The sequence below is a fragment of the Pseudorasbora parva genome, chromosome 20, assembly GCF_024679245.1.
Source record: "Pseudorasbora parva isolate DD20220531a chromosome 20, ASM2467924v1, whole genome shotgun sequence".
Lineage (NCBI taxonomy): Eukaryota > Metazoa > Chordata > Actinopteri > Cypriniformes > Gobionidae > Pseudorasbora > Pseudorasbora parva.
In genome coordinates, this window is record NC_090191.1 from 1,768,620 (window position 1) to 1,790,578 (window position 21,959).

General features: G+C 43.4%; 1 protein-coding gene and 1 pseudogene across 1 annotated transcript in view; one reads left to right on the forward strand and one right to left on the reverse strand.

Annotated features, from left to right (window-relative positions):
- The window catches only part of LOC137049951 (meprin A subunit beta-like), a 42,285-nt gene that overhangs the window by 4,436 nt on the left and 15,890 nt on the right, over nt 1-21,959 (forward strand). The window contains exons 6-9 of the mRNA XM_067428700.1: nt 2,533-2,605; nt 2,703-2,820; nt 12,686-12,864; nt 12,994-13,212. Coding sequence (XP_067284801.1) covers nt 2,533-2,605; nt 2,703-2,820; nt 12,686-12,864; nt 12,994-13,212 — 589 coding nt within the window. The remainder of the gene's footprint in view (nt 1-2,532; nt 2,606-2,702; nt 2,821-12,685; nt 12,865-12,993; nt 13,213-21,959) is intronic.
- Nucleotides 14,948-17,880, reverse strand: LOC137049902 (uncharacterized; annotated as a pseudogene).

The following is a 21,959-nucleotide window of genomic DNA, read 5'->3' on the forward strand; positions in this document are numbered from 1 at the left end:
TTAGCGATTTGGTTATGGCAGATTCAGAGTGGCTCAGGGCAGGTCCAATAGTTTTAAACTTCAACAGAGTACCCGCGTTCGTGGAAGTAAACACTTGTCCATGGAGAGTGGCCAGACTCTGTACAAATGAAATGTACAAGAGTCTGGTAAGCCCAGGCTAAAATTGACTTTCATCAGAGAACATACATTTTGGACCACTCAGCTGTCCTTTTTGTCTTTAGCCCAGACCAGACGCTTCTGACGTTGTACGGTGTTCAAGAGTGGCTTGACACAAGGAATGCGACAGCTGAAACCCATCTCTTGCATACATCTGTGTGTAGTGGTTCTTGAAGCACTGACTCCAGCTGCAGTCCACTCTTTGTGAATCTCCCTCACATTTTTGAACAGGTTTTGTTTCACTATTCTCTCCAGGGTGCGGTTAGCCCTACACTTTTTTCTACCACATCTTTTTCTTCTCTTCGCCTCTTTATTAATGTGATTGGACACAGCTCTATGAACAGCCAGCCTCTTTTGCAATGACCTTTTGTGTTTTGCCCTCCTTGTGCAAAGTGTCAATGGTCGCCTTTTGGACAACTGTCGAGTCAGCAGTCTTCCCCATGATTGTGTAGCCAACAGAACTAGACCATTTAAAGGCCTTTACAGGTGTTTTGAGTTAATTAGCTGATTAGAGTGTAATATTCTAATTTTCTGAGATACTGAATTTTGAATTTTCCTTAGTTGTCAGTTATAATCATCAAAATTAAATGAAATAAACATTTAAAATATATCAGTCTGTGTGTAATGAATGAATATAATATACAAGTTTTACTTTTTGAATTGATCTAGTGAAATAAATCAACTTTTGGAAGATATTCTAATTATAAGATCAGCAGCTGTATGTGTGTGTGTGTATGTATGTATGTATATATATATATATATATATATATATACAAGGAGTGCAGAATTATTAGGCAAGTTGTATTTTTGAGGATTAATTTTATTATTGAACAACAACCATGTTCTCAATGAACACAAAAAACTCATTAATATCAAAGCTGAATATTTTTGGAAGCTTTAGTTTTTAGTTTTAGCTATTTTAGGGGGATATCTGTGTGTGCAGGTGACTATTACTGTGCATAATTATTAGGCAACTTAACAAAAAACAAATTTATACCCATTTCAATTATTTATTTTTTACCAGTGAAACCAATATAACATCTCAACATTCACAAATATACATTTCTGACATTCATAAACCAAACAAAAACAAATCAGTGACCAATATAGCCACCTTTCTTTGCAAGGACACTCAAAAGCCTGCCATCCATGGATTCTGTCAGTGTTTGGATCTGTTCACCATCAACATTGCGTGCAGCAGCAACCACAGCCTCCCAGACACTGTTCAGAGAGGTGGACTGGTTTCCCTCCTTGTAAATCGCACATTTGATGATGGACCACAGGTTCTCAATGGGGTTCAGATCAGGTGAACAAGGAGGCCATATCATTAGATTTTCTTCTTTTATACCCTTTCTTGCCAGCTACGCTGTGGAGTACTTGGACGTGTGTGATGGAGCATTGTCCTGCATGAAAATCATGTTTTTCTTGAAGGAAGCAGACTTCTTCCTGTACCACTGCTTGAAGAAGGTGTCTTCCAGAAACTGGCAGAAGGACTGGGAGTTGAGCTTGACTCCATCCTCAACCCGAAAAGGCCCCACAAGCTCATCTTTGATGATACCAGCCCAAACCAGTACTCCACCTCCACCTTGCTGGCGTCTGAGTCGGACTGGAGTTCTCTGCCCTTTACCAATCCAGCCACGGGCCCATCCATCTGGCCCATCAAGACTCACTCTCATTTCATCAGTTCATAAAACCTTAGAAAAATCAGTCTTGAGATATTTCTTGGCCCAGTCTTGACGTTTCTGCTTGTGTGTCTTGTTCAGTGGTGGTCGACTTTCTGCCTTTCTTACCTTGGCCATGTCTCTGAGTATTGCACACCTTGTGCTTTTGGGCACTCCAGTGATGTTGCAGCTCTGAAATATGGCCAAACTGGTGGCAAGTGGCATCTTGGCAGCTGCACGCTTGACTTTTCTCAGTTCACGGGCAGTTATTTTGCGCCTTGGTTTTTCCACACGCTTCTTGCGACCCTGTTGACTATTTTGAATGAAACGCTTGATTGTTCGATGATCACGCTTCAGAAGCTTGGCTATTTTAAGACTGCTGCATCCCTCTGCAATATATCTCACTATTTTTGACTTTTCTGAGCCTGTCAAGTCCTTCTTTTGACCCATTTTACCAAAGGAAAGGAAGTTGCCTAATAATTATGCACACCTGATATAGGGTGTTGATGTCATTAGACCACACCCCTTCTCATTACAGAGATGCACATCACCTAATATGCTTAATTGGTAGTAGGCTTTCCAGCCTATACAGCTTAGAGTAAGACAACATGCATAATGAGGATGATGTGGTCAAAATACTCATTTGCCTAATAATTCTGCACTCCCTGTATATATATATAAGATCAGGAGACATGATGAATGATCTGCTTTAAAGCCTAGGCAAGGGAGCGTCATTCCAGGGAATCTGTGGGATATTCCCGTCCCCTATGAGCTGAGTGCCAATCTCAGTAAGATTTCTGATTTCTCACTTACGCTTCCATCAACTTTTAAACACTTAATGTAACTTTCATATTGTTTTCCACTCAGTTTAGTTTGTGTTTCTAGGTATGAACAGTAGAGGAGTCATTCTGAGAGCCTTTGAGCAGTTCAGACTGAAATCATGTATTGACTTTAAGCCCAGAGCCGCAGAAGAGTTTTACATCTCAGTGGAAAGTCGTGAAGGGTACAGTATGATTATAGTTACTCATCAACAATATTAGTGATATATTATTATAGACTGATCTGATGTAGCCTGTGCTGTACTGAATGTGTAGAGTCAAATATCTGACTTAATTACTGACCAGTCAAAAGATTAAGATATAAGAATTTTAATCAATCAAATCAAATCACTTTATTGTCACGCAACCATATACACAAGTGCTACAGTGGGGAAATTCTTGGGTGCAGTTCCGTGCAACATAGTCATGACGAGACCTATGACAATTACAGCAAACATCAGATACGTCTGATCCACACTGTAACATTAAACAATAAGCAATACATAATACACGCAGTGTGAGCCCTGTTATTTACACCACAATATACTTTAACAATATACACTAGATCTAATATTACACTAAACAGTGTACACTAAAATAATACACTTACAATAATAAAATACAATGTAGTTACAATATACATCCATATGTACACTAGATACGCATCATACATACACATAAACATATATAGATATACACACACACACACACACACACACACACACACACATATATATATATATATATATATATATATATATATATATATATATATATAGTATGTGTGTGTGTATGTATTAGGGCTGGGTTTCGATTCAAATTTTAAGAATCGATTCGATTCCGATTCTCAAGATCTTGAATTGATTATCATTATTCGATCCGATCTGATCCGATCCGATCTTTGAGATTTAGATAAGTGTTTTTAAAGAAAGCATTTTTTCCAGCTGTTACCTGAATATTACAGGACTGTAGTTATGCAACATATTGATACTATTATTATAGACATTCAACTGCAAATTAATGGAGTATTGATGGTTGTAAAGAACAATCCCCCTTCCAGACTGCTCTTGTCAGCGAACGCACTGTGGAGAGGGTGCTTGCTGCTGTCATGACAAGGCAGCCATTACAACTTCCTTGGCAGTAAGCGTGCGCTGCAGTGAGAACGGCTGTGACATAAGCCGGGTTCTCGACATATCTAGCAGCCCGAGTTCACTCATCTACCTTACTCTAGTATTCTCTGTCCGCCGCAGAAACGAGAGAAGAGGAAGAGTGAGGAAAACTCGGTCTGTCCACGGCGCTTCTTCAGCACGGCGGCGGCGGTATAGTGACGAGAGCTTCGGCTTGAGTTTGTTTACCTACTCTAGTATTCTCTGTCCGCGGCTCTTCTTCAGCGCGGTGGCGGCGGTATAGTGACGAGAGCTTCGGCTTGAGTTTGTTTATCTACTCTAGTATTCTCTGTCCGCGGTGCTTCTTCAGCACGGCGGTGGCGGTATAGTGACGAGAGCTTCGGCTTGAGTTTGTTTATCTACTCTAGTATTCTCTGTCCGCGGCGCTTCTTCAGCACGGCGGCGGTGGTATAGTGACGAGAGCTTCGGCTTGAGTTTGTTTATCTACTCTAGTATTCTCTGTCCACGGCGCTTCTTCAGTAAAGCGGTGGCGGTATAGTGACAAGAGCTTCGGCTTGAGTTTGTTTATCTACTCTAGTATTCTCTGTCCACGGCGCTTCTTCAGCACGGCGGCGGCGGTATAGTGACGAGAGCGTCGGCTTGAGTTTGTTTATCTACTCTAGTATTCTCTGTCCGCGGCGGTTCTTCAGCACGGCGGTGGCGGTATAGTGACGAGAGCTTCGGCTTGAGTTTGTTTATCTACTCTAGTATTCTCTGTCCGCGGCGGTTCTTCAGCACGGCGGCGGCGGTATAGTGACGAGAGCTTCGGCTTGAGTTTGTTTATCTACTCTAGTATTCTCTGTCCGCGGCGCTTCTTCAGCACGGTGGTGGCGGTATAGTGACGAGAGCTTCGGCTTGAGTTTGTTTATCTACTCTAGTATTCTCTGTCCGCGGCGCTTCTTCAGCACGGCGGCGGCGGTATAGTGACGAGAGCTTCGGCTTGAGTTTGTTTATCTACTCTATTATTCTCTGTCCGCGGCTCTTCTTCAGCACGGCGGCAGCGGTATAGTGAAGAGAGTTTCGGCTTGAGTTTGTTTATCTACTCTAGTATTCTCTGTCTGCGGCGCTTCTTCAGCACGGCGGTGGCGCTATAGTGACGAGAGCTTCGGCTTGAGTTTGTTTATCTACTCTAGTATTCTCTGTCCGCGGCGCTTCTTCAGCACGGCGGCGGCGGTATAGTGACGAGAGCTTCGGCTTGAGTTTGTTTACCTACTCTATTATTCTCTGTCTGCGGCACTTCTTCAGCACGGCCGCGGCGGTATAGTGACGAGAGCTTCGGCTTGAGTTTGTTTATCTACTCTATTATTCTCTGTCCGCGGCTCTTCTTCAGCACGGCGGCGGCGGTATAGTGACGAGAGCTTCGGCTTGAGTTTGTTTATCTACTCTATTATTCTCTGTCCGCGGCTCTTCTTCAGCACGGCGGCGGCGGTATAGTGACGAGAGCTTCGGCTTGAGTTTGTTTATCTACTCTAGTATTCTCTGTCCACGGCTCTTCTTCAGCACGGCGGCGGCGGAATAGTGACGAGAGCTTCGGCTTGAGTTTGTTTACCTACTCTAGTATTCTCTGTCCGCGGCTCTTCTTCAGCGCAGCGGCGGCGGTATAGTGACGAGAGCTTCGGCTTGAGTTTGTTTATCTACTCTAGTATTCTCTGTCCTTCTTCAGCACGGCGGCGGCGGTATAGTGACGAGACCTTCGGCTTGAGTTTGTTTATCTACTCTAGTTTTCTCTGTCCGCGGCGCTTCTTCAGCACGGCGGCGGCGGTATAGTGACGAGAGCTTCGGCTTGAGCTTGTTTATCTACTCTAGAATTCTCTGTCCGCGGCTCTTCTTCAGCGTGGCGGCGGCGGTATAGTGACGAGAGCTTCGGCTTGAGTTTGTTTATCTACTCTAGTATTCTCTGTCCGCGGTTCTTCTTCAGCACGGTGGCGGCGGTATAGTGACGAGAGCTTCGGCTTGAGTTTGTTTATCTACTCTAGTATTCTCTATCCGCGGCGCTTCTTCAGCACGGCGGTGGCGGTATAGTGACGAGAGCTTCGGCTTGAGTTTGTTTATCTACTCTAGTATTCTCTGTCCGCGGCTCTTCTTCAGCACGGCGGCGGCCGTATAGTGACGAGAGCTTCGGCTTGAGGATGTTTATGTACTCTAGTATTCTCTGTCTGCGGCGCTTCTTCAGCACGGCGCCGGCGGTATAGTGACGAGAGCTTCGGCTTGAGTTTGTTTATCTACTCTAGTATTCTCTGTCCTTCTTCAGCACGGCGGCGGCGGTATAGTGACGAGAGCTTCGGCTTGAGTTTGTTTATCTACTCTAGTATTCTCTGTCCTTCTTCAGCACGGCGGCGGCGGTATAGTGACGAGAGCTTCGGCTTGAGTTTGTTTATCTACTCTAGTATTCTCTGTCCGCGGCGCTTCTTCAGCACGGCGGCGGCGGTATAGTGACGAGAGCTTCGGCTTGAGTTTGTTTACCTACTCTAGTATTCTCTGTCTGTGGCGCTTCTTCAGCACGGCTGCGGCGGTATAGTGACGAGAGCTTCGGCTTGAGTTTGTTTACCTACTCTAGTATTCTCTGTCTGCGGCGCTTCTTCAGCACGGCGGTGGCAGTATAGTGCAGGAGCTTCGGCTTGAGTTTGTTTACCTACTCTAGTATTCTCTGTCTGCGGCGCTTCTTCAGCACGGCGGCGGCGGTATAGTGACGAGAGCTTCGGCTTGAGTTTGTTTATCTACTCTATTATTCTCTGTCCGCGGCTCTTCTTCAGCGCGGCGGTGGCGGTATAGTGACGAGAGCTTCGGCTTGAGTTTGTTTATCTACTCTAGTATTCTCTGTCCGCGGCGCTTCTTCAGCACGGCGGCGGCGGTATAGTGACGAGAGCTTCGGCTTGAGTTTGTTTATCTACTCTAGTATTCTCTGTCCGCGGTGCTTCTTCAGCACGGCGGTGGCGGTATAGTGACGAGAGCTTCGGCTTGAGTTTGTTTATCTACTCTAGTATTCTCTGTCCGCGGCGCTTCTTCAGCACGGCGGCGGTGGTATAGTGACGAGAGCTTCGGCTTGAGTTTGTTTATCTACTCTAGTATTCTCTGTCCACGGCGCTTCTTCAGTAAAGCGGTGGCGGTATAGTGACAAGAGCTTCGGCTTGAGTTTGTTTATCTACTCTAGTATTCTCTGTCCACGGCGCTTCTTCAGCACGGCGGTGGCGGTATAGTGACGAGAGCTTCGGCTTGAGTTTGTTTATCTACTCTAGTATTCTCTGTCCACGGCGCTTCTTCAGTAAAGCGGTGGCGGTATAGTGACAAGAGCTTCGGCTTGAGTTTGTTTATCTACTCTAGTATTCTCTGTCCACGGCGCTTCTTCAGCACGGCGGTGGCGGTATAGTGACGAGAGCTTCGGCTTGAGTTTGTTTACCTACTCTAGTATTCTCTGTCCGCGGCTCTTCTTCAGCGCGGTGGCGGCGGTATAGTGACGAGAGCTTCGGCTTGAGTTTGTTTATCTACTCTAGTATTCTCTGTCCGCGGTGCTTCTTCAGCACGGCGGTGGCGGTATAGTGACGAGAGCTTCGGCTTGAGTTTGTTTATCTACTCTAGTATTCTCTGTCCGCGGCGCTTCTTCAGCACGGCGGCGGTGGTATAGTGACGAGAGCTTCGGCTTGAGTTTGTTTATCTACTCTAGTATTCTCTGTCCACGGCGCTTCTTCAGTAAAGCGGTGGCGGTATAGTGACAAGAGCTTCGGCTTGAGTTTGTTTATCTACTCTAGTATTCTCTGTCCACGGCGCTTCTTCAGCACGGCGGTGGCGGTATAGTGACGAGAGCTTCGGCTTGAGTTTGTTTATCTACTCTAGTATTCTCTGTCCACGGCGCTTCTTCAGTAAAGCGGTGGCGGTATAGTGACAAGAGCTTCGGCTTGAGTTTGTTTATCTACTCTAGTATTCTCTGTCCACGGCGCTTCTTCAGCACGGCGGTGGCGGTATAGTGACAAGAGCTTCGGCTTAAGTTTGGAGTTCGGTTCTGGAGTTCGGTTCTGGAGTTTTCAAAGCTGCCATGTTCGTTGTTTTAATGTCCTTCCACCACGTGCGCATGCGTGAATTCAATGACGCGGCAAATTAAAATTCACAGGGAAAATGTAGGCCTATTATTAAATCGATCCTCTGAGTTACGGATCGATCTTTAGAAATGAATATGAAAATCGATTCAGAATTGGTGAATCGATTTTTTTTCAACACAGCCCTAGTGTGTGTGTGTATATATATATATATATATATATATATATATATATATATATATATATATATATATATATATATATATATATATATATATATATATATACAAATATATACACAATTACACATGTTTACATAAACATACACATACACTCATACATACAATACATACACATACAGTGCCCTCCACAATTATTGGCACCCCTGTTTAAGATGTGGTCGCGGACTTCTAAAAATTCTCCTTTTTTTAAATAACATAGAACCCAAATGCAAAAAAAGAGAAAAATCCTACCTTTCGTTTAAGTTCATTACTTTGGTGGTAAAAAAAAAATCACAGATTTGGAAAGAAAAAAAAACCTTGAAATCATGTGTCCCACAATTATTGGCACCCCTGATGTTAATACTTTGTTCCACCCCCTTTTGCCAACAAGAGATCACTTAATCTTCTCCTATAACATTTCACAAGATTGGAGAACACAGAAAGAGGGATCTTTGACTATTCTTCTTTGCACAATCTTTCTAGATCATAGTGTCCGGGGTCGTCTCTCATACACTCTCTTTAGCTCTTTAGCTTTTCGATTGGGTTGAGGTCTGGGGACTGAGATGGCCATGGGAGGGCCTTGAGTTTGTGACTGCTGAACCATTTTTGTGTAGATTTTGCCACATGTTTTGGATCATTATCCTGGTGATGACGACCCATCTTCAGCTTTCTGGCAGAGGCCATCAGGTTTTTATTTAAAATGTCCTGGTAGTTCAAAGCATTCATAATACCATGCAACCTAACAAGGTTCCCAGGGCCTTTGGAAGAGAAAAAGGCCAACAGCATCACAGATCCTCCACCATACTTCACGGTGGGCATGAGGTGCTTTTCGGCATACTAATCTTTTGTTTTACGCCAGACCCACTTAGAGTGTCTGTTGCCAAAAGCTCAATCTTAGTCTCATCTGACCAAAGCACACGGTCCCAGTTGAAGTCCCAGTATCGCTTAGCAAACTCCAGACGTTTACGCTTGTGAGTGTTCCTTACATGCCTCCCAAACAGCTTGTTGGCATGTAGAGAGCATCTGATGGTTGTTTTGGAGACTTTGTGACCCCAAGATTCCACTCTTTGATGCAATTCTGTGACAGTGAGCTTAGGACATTTTTTTACTTCTCTTACCATCTTCCTCACTATGCGTTGTGGCAAGATAAACTTGGGACCTCTTCCAGCCTTGTTTGTCACTGTTTAGTTGTTTTAAACTTCTTAATGATTCCTCTGACTATAGATACGGGGAAGTTAACGGGAGTGGCTATTTTCTTGTAGCTATTGCCTGACTTATGAAGGTCGACACACATCTGCCTTTCTTGAATGGTGTGTTTATCTTTGCCATGTTGACAAATGGATAAGAGAATTAGGCCTCTGTGTCACATCATATTTATACCCCAGGGAAGCAGGAACTCATGAATTACCAATTAAAATTTCCTAGATACCCTAACCAACTTTAGCAACTACAGAAAAATATATTAAAAAAATGAATTACATTTTTCAGAGGAATTGTTAGGGGTGCCAATAATTGTGGGACACATGATTTCAAGGTTTTTTTTTCTTCCTAAATGTGTGATTTTTTTTACCACCAAAGTAATGTACTTAAATGAAAAGTTGGATTTTTCTCTTTTTTTGCATTTGGGTTTTATGTTGTTTTAAAAAAGGGAGAATTTTTAGAAGTCCACAACCACATCTTAAACAGGGGTGCCAATAATTGTGGAGGCCACTGTACATCAGTTATGTGTTTGATCCTCATGGATCAAGAGTTTAGAAGTTAAATTATGGGAAGAAGCTGTTTTGGAGTCGGCTGGTGTGTGTTCTGATGCTGCCATATCGCCTGCCTGATGATAGCAGTGAGAGCAACCCATGGCTCGGGTGGCTAGAGTCTCTGATGATCCTCCAAGCTTTTTTCACACACGCCTTGTATACATTTTGTGGAGGGAGGGAAGCTCACCTCCGATGATGTAACTGGCAGCGCGCACTACTCTTTGCAGGGCTTAACGGCTGCGGGCGGTGTTATTGCCGTACCAGGCGGTGATGCAGCCAGTCAGGAGGCTCTCTATGGTGCTGGTGTAGAACCGTGTGAGGAGGTGGTGGTTCATTCCAAACTTCTTCTTCCATCTCAGGAAGAAGAGGCGCCGATGAGCCTTCTTCGCTACGGATTCGGTGTGGATGGACCATGTGAGTTCCTCTGTGATGTGGACACCAAGGACCTTGAAGCTGCTGACTCGCTCCACCGGTGCTCCATCGATGGTGATGGGACTGTGCACGTTCTTGTTTCTTCTGAAGTCGACCACAAGCTCCTTGGACTTGCTGACATTGAGGAAGAGGTTATGCTCCTGACACCAGCGTGTCAGAGTGTGCACCTCTTCTCTGTAGGCTGTTTCATCATTGTCAGTGATTAGACCTACCCTTGTCGTATCATCAGCAAACTTATTGATGGTATTGGAACTGTAGGTTGCCACACAGTCATGTGTGTACAAGGAGTACATGAGTGGAGAACACAGCCCTGTGGGGCTCCAGTGTTGAGGGTCAGTGATGAGGAGGTGTTGTTACCCATTCTGACCACCTGGCGTCTATTTGACAGGATCCAGCTGCACAGCAAGCTGTTTAAGCCCAAAGCCTGGAGTTTTTAAGTCAAGTTTGTAGGGCACTATGGTGTAGAATGCTGAGTTGTAGTCAACAAACAGCATTCTCACATACGTGTTCATATTTTCCAGGTGGGAGAGAGCAATGTGTTTTATAGATGCTATAACATCGTCAGTGGAACGGTTGTTGCGATATGCAAACTGCAATGGGTCCAGTGAGGGAGGAAGAACAGAACAGATGTAGTCTCTGATTAGTCTCTCAAAGCATTTGCTGATGATGGGAGTCAGAGCAATAGAACGCCAGTCTTTAAGCAGGTGATTTTAGATTGCTTTGGTACAGGCACAATGGTGGACGTTTTAAAGTATGTGGGAACTACAGACAGGGAGAGGGACAGGTTGAAAATGTCCGTAAAAACACCAGCCAGTTGATTCGCACACGCTCTGATGACACGGCCCGGAATGCTGTCTGGACCCGCGGCTTTAGGAATGTTCACCCACCGGAAAGATCGGATTACATCCATTACAGATACGGAGAGTGTACCTACCTCTGTATCATCATCCACGAGCACTCTCTCCGCGAGGGTAGTGTTAGTTCCGTCAAAGCGAGCATAGAAAGTATTTAGCTCATCCGGGAGAGAGACAGCGGGTTTCACGGTGGAGTTTTTATTTCCTTTGTAGTCCGTGATGGTATTGATTCCCTGCCACATGCTTCTAGAGTCGGTGGTGTTGAACTGTCCTTGAATCTTGTATTGGCGTTTTGCTGCTCTGATAGTTTTTCGGGGAGTATAACTTGCTTGTTTATGCTCCTCAGCATTCCCGGAATTAAAAGTTAAAGGCTGCGCATTGAGATCAAAACAGTCTTGTAGCATTGAGTCTGATTGGTCCACCCTGCACGTTCTGAGGGCGGGTGCTTCCTGTTTCAGTTTCTGCCTGTAAGCAGGCAGAAGGAGGACGGAAGAGTTGTCCGATTTGCCAAATGGTGGGTGCAGGAGGAATTTGAAGCCATCCCGAAAGAGAGAGTAGCAGTGATCCAAAACCCGGTCCCCTCGTGTGTTGAAGCGAACATGTTGCTGGTATTTTGGCACTATTTGTTTGAAGTTGGCTTTGTTAAAGTCCCCGGCCACAATAAACACAGCCTCAGGATGCATGGTTTCCTGCTCACTTATTCTCCCATACAGTTCCTTTAGTGCCCGGTCTGTGTTGGCTTGTGGCAGAATATACACAGCTGTGATAATGACTGCTGTGAATTCCCTGATGTGATAATGACTGCTGTAGCCAGAATGGTCAGCACAGAAGCATGAGAAGTTCCAGATCAGGGGAACAGAAAGTCCTGATAAAATGTACGTTTCTTTGATCACACCAGGATTTGTTGATCATAAAACAAACACCACCACCTTTACTTTTTCCTGAGAGGTCTTTTTCTCTGTCCATTCGATGCACGGAGAACCCTGTGGTTTCAATGGCCGATTCTGGATTCTGAATCTCAGTAGACATCCCGGTTTCTGTAAGGCAGATAATGCAGCAGATCTTATCTCTCCTTGGAATGAGATCCGTGCTCTCAGCTCGCAGAGCTTGTTGTCCAGAGACTGAACATTTGCCAGTAAAATACTGGGAAGCGGGGGTCGATTTGCGCAATGTCTTACTCTGACGAGAACGCCAGCTCTCCTTCCCCTTTCCCGGCTGCGTTTCCGCAGTCGGGCTGCCCAGACAAAAGGCTCCGCCGCCTTGTTTATAAACAAGGTTCGTCATTGAATAATTTAAAGTCCAGTTGTCTGTGTGCTATTGTTGAACCAATGTTCAAAAGTGACAACATCCAAGACAAAAAACATAAGAACTGTCAACAGAACAAACAAAAAACTATAATGTTGTGACAGAGCTCATCAAACTCAATCATCATTGAATCTTGAATAAGATATTTAAGCACATATTGTGTCTGGAAATTGAATGGTAATAAATTAAAATGCACAGTTTTTATTATTTTTGTTGTCCTGAGATGTAGGCGATATAATTTGACTAGTAGTTTTATATGAATGTGCTGGTATCTCTGACTGGATTGGCAGGTGTTGGTCATCTATCGGACGCACGTCTTCTAGAGGTCAGACTCTTTCCATTGGAGATGACTGTGGAATAAAAGCCATTGTTGAGCACGAGTTTCTCCATGCACTGGGATTCTCCCACCAGCACACAAGATATGACAGAGATGATTATGTGACCATAAACTATGGAAACATCACCAAAGGTTGCCATATCACTTTATTATTAATTTGCTTTACATAGCGAGTGTCATTATTACTAAAGAACGCTTAGAGAAAATAAGCCATTCCTTATGAAGCATCACATTAATAACTGCTATAGTCTTTATTTTCAGGGTATGAGAGTTCTCTCAGTAAATCCAGTGGGAACGTGTCCGTCACCCAAGGCACCTCATATGATTATAACTCGGTGATGCATTTTGATAAAAACGCCTTCAGCAACGGTAAGGGACCCACGATCATTACCAAGAGTCCTGAGTTCCAGGATGTGATCGGACAACTAATGGAAATGAGTGAATCTGATGTGACTCAGCTCAACAAACTCTATAAATGCAGTGAGTATTTGACTGCTTTCATTTGAGGCTTTCATGTTTTGTGTCTTTTTTATTTTGGACTCTATGTAAGACTGAAATGAAGTTGTGTTTAAGGTTGCCGCTGGTGGTTGTTGAATTACGGGGAGCGGGAGGGGACATGTTCGGTTTGTGGGAACATGATAATATGTTATGCCCTCGAGATCATATGTTGAGGGGATGATATGTATTTCTCATGGACACAAGTTCAATGCCTAAAAAACCACAGCAACCTGGAATTATCAGAAATGGACAAGCCTATAATAATACTTTAATTAAGAAAATTGTGTAAATAATTAATGATTATATTAACATATTGTAAACTCCACCTGTTTGGCCCAACGTAGGAATCCAACAGCTGGTCGAAGGAATTCAGTGTGTTCATCTTTTCAGGCGCTTCTATAAAGAACACTGCAATTTATTAAAGTGTGAAGATCCAATTTTAAATCTGACTCCATGTTTTAATTTAATCTGACTCTAATTGTATGTAGTTTCATTGAGTTTATGTTTATAAATTACGGCTGATCGTATGATTAGTTGTGATTTAATTTAGATCTTTGATTTCTCTGAGTATCTATACTTCTCACTATCTTCGTGCATCAAGGGACCCGATATCTCTTAGAGATATGTTTCGCGAATTACATTCTCAAACACAGACGGGCCGGTTCTGATATTAGTCAGAGGATTGCAGAGTGAATATTTTACCTTTAAGTGGTTGCGCCTGCTTACTCATCTTAAAGCGTAATGGGAATAATAATCACAGGAACTGCAACTTGCTAATACAGTGATAGTCAGAAATCAGATTATCCCTAATGCTGTGCGCTATGCTCCAGTCATTGAGTCCAACGGTTTGATCTATCCTGACACAACGCCTGCGGAAATACCAGACTTCGATTGATCATACTAAAAGAAGCGGCCTTAGAATAATACAAGATTAATCAAAGTTAATGTTTATTTAGCCAGGCAAAATCATCAAAATATAGTCAAATTAAAAGACAATTATACACAACTGATCAGCATACAATATAACTCAATTATAAAATAGTATAAACATAGTTTCAAAGAGTCATCATTTACCTGGCTATAGAGACACACCGTGTGGGAAGTTCTGGATACAGATGCTTCTCTGAGTGGTTTGCTCCTTCCCCTTAAATACTCCCCCAGATCAAAGAACACTAAACATTTAGCACCCAAATATTTATGCAGATCTTGGTTCTTTTCTCAGACCCAAATGGTCCCACCTATCCTTGAGGCCTGACAGCAAATGTTTATCAAAAGATCTTTATGAGCATCTCCCCACACCAGAGGAACAAACCTGGTTGTCCTTCTTTTACGACCTGTTTTACTAGAGCTGGAATGTCACCAGTTCCCCTGATGTGAGGATGAAACCTGTTTACCAATCACACCAAAAGTATTTATATTGACCATACAGAAACAGCTTGTGGCAGTATCTGTGAGATTTGCATGTTTGTGTGGCCCTGATACAGAGGGCGAGAGGGTCATATCCTGGCAGGGGTGAGGAAATAGGATTGGACCAGGTGCAGTCTTGTTTTCTCTTGTATTCAGAGAGTGAAGTTTTATTGTCTTTATTGCAGCTTTAATCCCTTTAGTTTGTTCTCAGGTGAAATCCATTCTTACAATTCCGTCCTTGTTCCCTTGGAGCAGAGACAGAGCAGTCTCCGAGGGGCCACCATCAGGGATTTCTTGACCCCTTTTTTTTTTACAGCTGCATTTTCCGTAGGGCTGGTATCTGTAATGGGCTGAGTGCAATGGCCATGTTGGTTGAAGTGCGCATTGCTCGAAGAAGACATCTGAAGTAGCAGCACTGACAGAGTGTGAATAAGAAGATGAACACACTGGCCATGGCACATCCACGGAACATCCAGTCCCACCATGTGTACGCATACTGTGCTGAGCGCGTAGAAGAACTGGAAAGGATCTCGGCAGTCTTTTCCACCAGATTTGCTTCCACTTGTGCTTGGTTGAGATGGTATTCAGTCTGCAAGATTATTTCTTGTACTAAGTCCATTGTGTAGACCAAATCTTGTGTGCTTTTTTCATAAAAAGTGTCCTCCCACCAGGGGGAAACGTCCGCGTCCATTGGTACTCTGGATGTTGATCTAACCCATTGAAAAGTCCTCTTTCACTTCTAAACAGAAAGTGTGGTTCGCAGGGCAGGTCAGACCTCCGTAGGTGAAGGAATTCATCTCACTGATGATGCACCACTGTGTGTGAGACACTTGAACAGCATCAGAATGTCCATGCAATGACTGGACGTTAACAAGCTTAGAGTCATTGGCAGATAAAGGCTGTAATGTGTTGCAGGTGCAAATAATGTAACTTGATGTTTCATGACAACAAATGCGAGTGGTAAACAAGGTTTCAATGCCCCTCAAAGTCATTTACCCGTAAGATAGTCCCATTTTATGATCTGATCTTTCACTACTAAGGCAATAGAGCATATGGTAGTGGAATTTAAGTAAACCTGATCTGGGTGAATTAAAGGGAAAGTGGCAAAGAACCCAATACAGCCAGTACATTCATTTCCAGTATACATCATTACTGTTGATAATAATTCAGAGTATTTAATATTTTTCATTTTCTCTGATGCAAGCCATCTATGCAGATCTAAGATTTCAATAAGATCATTTAGAACATGTCTAGGTGTTTTATAGAGACGAAGATCTAAAATCTCTTGTCTCGCTGCAGTAAACAAATCCTGTGCATACAACCTACAGGCTAAGTCATGCTCGATGGTACGGGTCTGATTAAAAATTGTCTGGCTGGTCGTCAGAAGCGCCTGCGCCTCAGATCTGACCGCTTTAATAATATTTTCATGACTATTAGTGATGTGTTGAAAACCAGTGGCCACCTGATTTGCCAACCATGTTGAAAATTGAGATTAACCTGTTATTTTGTAATTGTTGGATATAGAATTTACTGAACCAAAAACACCTGCTATATTTCCAAAAAGGTCTCGTTTAGTGCGAGCAGGTGGAATTTGGACTGCAAGTCTATTTTTGTAATCAGAAACTAAATCATTGATGCGTGACTGTAGCCATGTGTATGTTTTGTCATTAATATCACAGTGCTTTTCGTAGGCAGACAAAATATTAGAGATGTTATACGTCACGTGTGTTATCACAAGATTGACATCATGAAGCAAAGTCTTATTCACATTTCCTTTGATCAGACCACCTGGAGGAGTGGGATGTAATTTTGGACACTTTGTGGGTTTCCTGTATCCACAGGTAGTCAAATTAAAGCAATGGTGTAGAGTCCATGAGCAATTGTGAGGGCTAGTCCAGATTTGCCTCACATTTTCCCACACAGTATGTTCCTTCTTTCCGACTAGTCCAAACAAATGTTTTTACAATACTGCTCAGTGTCCGTTTTGTCAGATCAAACAGAAGTTCAGTAAACTTCAAATGTGTGTCGTTATGCGATGTGGTGTGAGTGCACCTATATGTTGCTGGTTCCAGATCAGTACTTGAATAACATTTTTTAGGATCTGTGCCATAATTGTTCTTCTCATAAAATGTGTGCAGCTTACCAATTTTCGAATCTCGGAACACTTTAAGTTGTTCCCAGGCCGTAATGTTATGGTGAAATCGGGGTGCATGTGTGTAACCAGTGAGGTTTTTGTATGGGAGATGGGTAGAACCTGGTTCCGGTTTGTTCCGGTGCTAATCCGGGGGGCCATGTGACTATTTCTTTGTATGTGATTGAAGTATAAGATGTGAATGGCCCCTTGTTATATTTCCATACCCATCTCTCGCATCCTAGGGTGTGTGTGAGTGTGACGTGTTGTCCCAGTTCGATGCAGGTCGGTCTGGATACCAACCTGGCGTCCGGCCTCCATGGAATTGCAGTGATTGTCCTGAGAAGGAAGAAGATCATAATTAATTCACTGGACCATGTGGTTCCATCTTAATTTTCCTCTGATGGTCACGGCCACGCAGCTGTTGCAAACAGCTTTAATTTCATAGGGCCCGTGCCATCTAGGGGAAAATGCGTTTTGTTTCACAAAGAAGCGTACCATCACCACATCTCCTTCTGAAAAATTTATTTCAGACATTAGGTTAAATTGTGCATCATTTGACAGGTCTGACTGTTTTTGTTTCAGTACAGCCTGTGCGTGCAACACCTTCAATCTTTCTTGCAATTTCACCAACACAGTCTGCTGAGTCGCAAGCATGAGGGGCCCCAGATCTGCTGGGGAAATTTCTGGATCAATGGGTAACTTCATCACCCTTCCAGTCATAAGCTCATATGGGCTAATGCCTGTCGCTTTTGATGGGGTTGCTCGCAGCACAGTCAGTCATGATATCATTTGATTATTGTTTTTTGGAGGGCTTCCGGAACGACAAATTTTCCATCTCGGAGTACTATGCCTTCGATTACATTCACCATCTGATCATGTTTCAAGTGTGGCACAAGTTCTCCCTCAGAGACCCACAGCTCTTGTTGATACTGTTTGAGGTCAATGGGTGTGACATGGGCAGCACTTGCTACAGAAGAAGAGGGTGTCTCTTTTTGCCACTGGTCGCCTTTGACTGCGGCCAGCTTAGCCAGTTGGTCAACAACATTATTGTTTTCCTCGTGCACATCTGGTTTGTTGCTTATGTGTGCACGTACTTTCACAACGGACATGGGGTTCTTTCGCCCTTGAACTGCTTTCCATATTGACGTTATGGTGTTGAAATGTTTTATAGGCGTTCCAGCAGAAGTGAGGAATTTTCTCAATTGCCTTTGAGCCATAAAATCAGTTACAACACCAAACGCATACCGACTATCTGTATACACGCAAAGTGGTTCAGGGTGTGCCTTAATCGCTTCTAGCAATGCAATGAGCTCGGCTTCCTGTGCGGATACGTTAGACGGTAATTTAAACAACAATTGTTGTCCAGCATCTGTGTCTGGAAGATTGGGGGCCCACACTGCACATCCAGCAAAAAAATGACCATTCTGACAGAACCGTGAACCATCTATATACACAGGTGCTTGGCCTGGTAATGGTTGGTCATGAACAAGGCTTTGTGCCTCTTTAACAGTTTGGCATGTGTGTGGATTTCCCTCAACATTCCTGAGCAGATGTGGCAAAATTTGTGTGTTTTTTATGGTAATGTCACGCGCTTGAATGTTAGATAGCAATCTCGCTAATCTTTGGGAAGAAACTCCCTTGATTCGGCCCTGTAACGTACAGGCGTGTGCATTGTGCGCACAACAACAGGTTGAAAACCAACAATGGGTTCTGTTGTTTTTAGTATCCAATGCACCGCTAGCACGTGTTGCGTACATGGGTCGAATCCTTGCTCGACCAGAGATTTTTTTCCGACTGTAATACGCGATTGGACGCAGTTTTCCCCCATATTCCTGAGCTAAGACTCCGCTTAGTGTTATTTCATGCGTGTCTACTTGAATGTGGAAAACTTTGGATACATTGGGTAATCCAAGGGCAGGCACGGCGCACAAACGCTGTTTTAAATCACTAAATGCTTGTTCAGGCTCGTCAGTCCATTCATTGACATCATTTGGTTTTGTTTTTCCTTTTAGAAGCGAATACAATGGCGCAGCGGTGTTTGCATAATCAGGGATGAAGTCTCGTAAACAGTTTGCTGTTCCCAGAACTTTTTGTAACAAGTTTAAGGTGTGAGGTCAAGGCAGTTCGGCAATTCTTTCCATCGTCTGTTAAGGCTCTGTGGCTTTTCGTCAGAGTGTACCCTAAATAGTGTACCTCTTTTAGTGCAATTTGGGTTTTTTCTTTGTTCATTTTAAAGCCTGCGTCACCTAACCTTTGTAACACCTCGTCAACCAGCTGCAAATGGTTCTCAATTGGTTTTCCTGTAGCTATCAAAATGTCATCCACATAGTGAACGACCTGGCCAGTCCCTAGTAAGGGACCGAGGACATCTGCCACAGCTCTGTGGAAAATGGCTGGGCTGTTGTGTAGGCCTTGTGGCATCCGCTCCCAGGTATACTGCATTTGATTTACAGTAAATGCCTATTTCCAATGGTCTTATCGTTTAACTTTAAGAGACCAGAAACCATTTTTGATGTCAAACACTGTGAACCATGAAGCATCGGTTGAAACTTGTGATAAGATGGTAACTGGATTTGCCACTATTGGAGTCGCTTTAGGTAGAACTTTGTTAAGACGCTGATAATCTATGTACAGACGCCCTTTACCGTTTTGTACCGTTTGGTTTTGGTTTGGCACTGGCAAGCATGGTGCATTCGTAGTAGAACTGCATCGTCGAACTATTTCTCTTGCCTCAAGCTGTCAATCTCATGAACAGCGACCTCTGCCTCTTGCTTGATGCGGTATTGCTTTTGCGGGGGAGGGGGCTCTCCCTCGATGCACACCTCAAAGTCAACAAGGCCGCAATCGTGTTCATGATTAGCCCAAACATTGCTGTATTGCTGATGAGACGTTGAATTGGATCTGTGCTGGACATGGACAGAATGCTTGCATTGCCTTTAGGCAAACTTCCCTTTGTAGTTTTATATGTTTGTAGTTCAATTTGTTTTTCATAACAATGAATAACAAATCCATGCTTTCTCATAATGTCCATTCCCAGCACAGTTCCTTCACTATTATCTGGTAAATACCAGAATTGTTCTGTTAGCCCTACCATGCCCAAATCAAGTTTAACTGGTTGTGTTTGCGTTGCGGTCATCGAAGTATGCCTTTATTTTGAATAGTTCTTGTGCTTAGGGGTAACGGAAGGTTTGTACAAGAGCAGGCGGCTCCAGAATCAATGAGAATGTTACCTAACCGGCCTCCGAGATTAGCTCTTATTTTGATTCGGTTACCGCTTGTGACAACGCTTCCCATAGCAATGGAGGCCACGCACCCCTATTGGGGAATGTAATGTTTTGCTAGCAGGGCAGCGAACTCTGTTTGGAATGTGTTATCATCTTGGTTCAATTTGCTTTCTTCAGATTGCTTTTGCGCTGTTTTCTGAAGTGTTATTCCCTGCCATCAAATCCCCTAAACGTCTGAGTATTTCATTGTCGTCCTTAGAATGCATTTTTTGATTTAGTTTGCGTTTGAATTGAAAACAGTTTTTGATAGTATGGTTGTTTTTCTTACAAAACTGGTATCGAGGTTGAAATGTAGGGTCAGGATTTTTAGCACCTTTTCCTTCGGTTAACCATTGTGTTGTTGCCATGAAACGGGTTTTGTTTTGTTTTAGTCTGGCCTCTATTTTGAAAGCCCAATCCACCAATGACCGGTAGGTATTCTCTGGCGGATCGGCTCCGTGAACTAATGCCTGTTGTATATGGGGACCGGCGTTATTTTTCAGGAGTTGTAATAAAACTTCCCGATCGCGTTGTGCATATTCTAAACCTGAATGCTCTTTGTATGTCACCCATAAACGTTCGGCATACATTTCAAACGGTTCTTTGTTGGCCTTATAATCTCTAAATCCTATTCCACTCAGCGTGTGTTGGTCCCCTTAACTCTAATAAAGTTTCCTTTAATCTTTCATACACTTTGTTGTCATCCTCATCTTCCTGTTTGATTATGATTTCTCCCTTTCTCAATTCGCGGGTCATTTTTGGTTTTAGCTCGTCTGGAATGGTAATGAGGGCTACTGACAAACATCTCTGACCTCTAATTTGTACACCGATGCCTGTAACATTAAGTTGTCCCAGTAGGGTTGGAAAGGACCTTTTCATGGCATCATTCCCACAACTTCTTTGTGTTTTGTGCATTATTCACAAGTTAATGGGCGGCTAATGGTAGTGACTTCATCATCTGCATTCGTCATTGTTTTAAGCACAGCAATTTTCACCGGTTTTCGGAGAACCGAGCCTGATATAACTCGAGTTATTATGGGACTGCATTGTTTTGGATCATCGGGTAGTTTTCGCTCTCTCGCGGGTCCTGGAGAAAGCTCATGTTCTCTCAGGTCCAGATGGCCTTGCAAACTGCTCGACAGAACTGCAACATCATCTTCGTCACTATCGCTATTTCGCCTGTTGATGTTACCCATTTTACTGCTTATGCGGATGTATAATCTTTATCTGATTTAAGCTTCTTTTCAAGCTTTTTCATTTGTGATTCGATCGCGCTGCACTGTCTTGCCCATGTTTGTTTATCATACACAGATGCTTCGACCTGCGCTCTTAGCTTTTTTAGCTCGTCCGATCGTTGCGTTTCTTGCTCTTTTATGTTGGCTATTACACGTTCGTTTTCTGCAATAGTTGCCAAATCAGTTCGATGCAGCAGATAAACGATCGCGACCAGAATTTTCTTAAAAGGAGCCTTTGTTTCCAATTTACGGCCCTCGTTCTGGTACCGACTGTGGCAAGATGGCCAGGCTAAAACACGATAAGATAATCTAAAATAAGTTTGTAACCAACTACGCCACCTAGGGGCTTTCACCCTAGGATGTAGTAGTACTCAGAGAAAGCTTAAACCCAGGTTCGTTGTTTCCAGAGAGGACTGAGACAGTTCTGCCAATTTAAACAATTTTATTTCATTTAAATATCACTCTTATCAGATTGACCGGTCAGCAATAAGTACCTTCAATACATTTACCTTTTACATACCAACACAGACAAGGAAAAGGTACCAAAAGAAAAGACAAAAAGGAAGAAAGAAACGTTATTTAAACACTACAGGTAGCGCTGGGTGTCAAAAGACAATAACAAGGAAAAAGTATCTTGCTCCACCTCAAAAAGTAATCACTCACTACAACTAACCACACACACTGATGTTG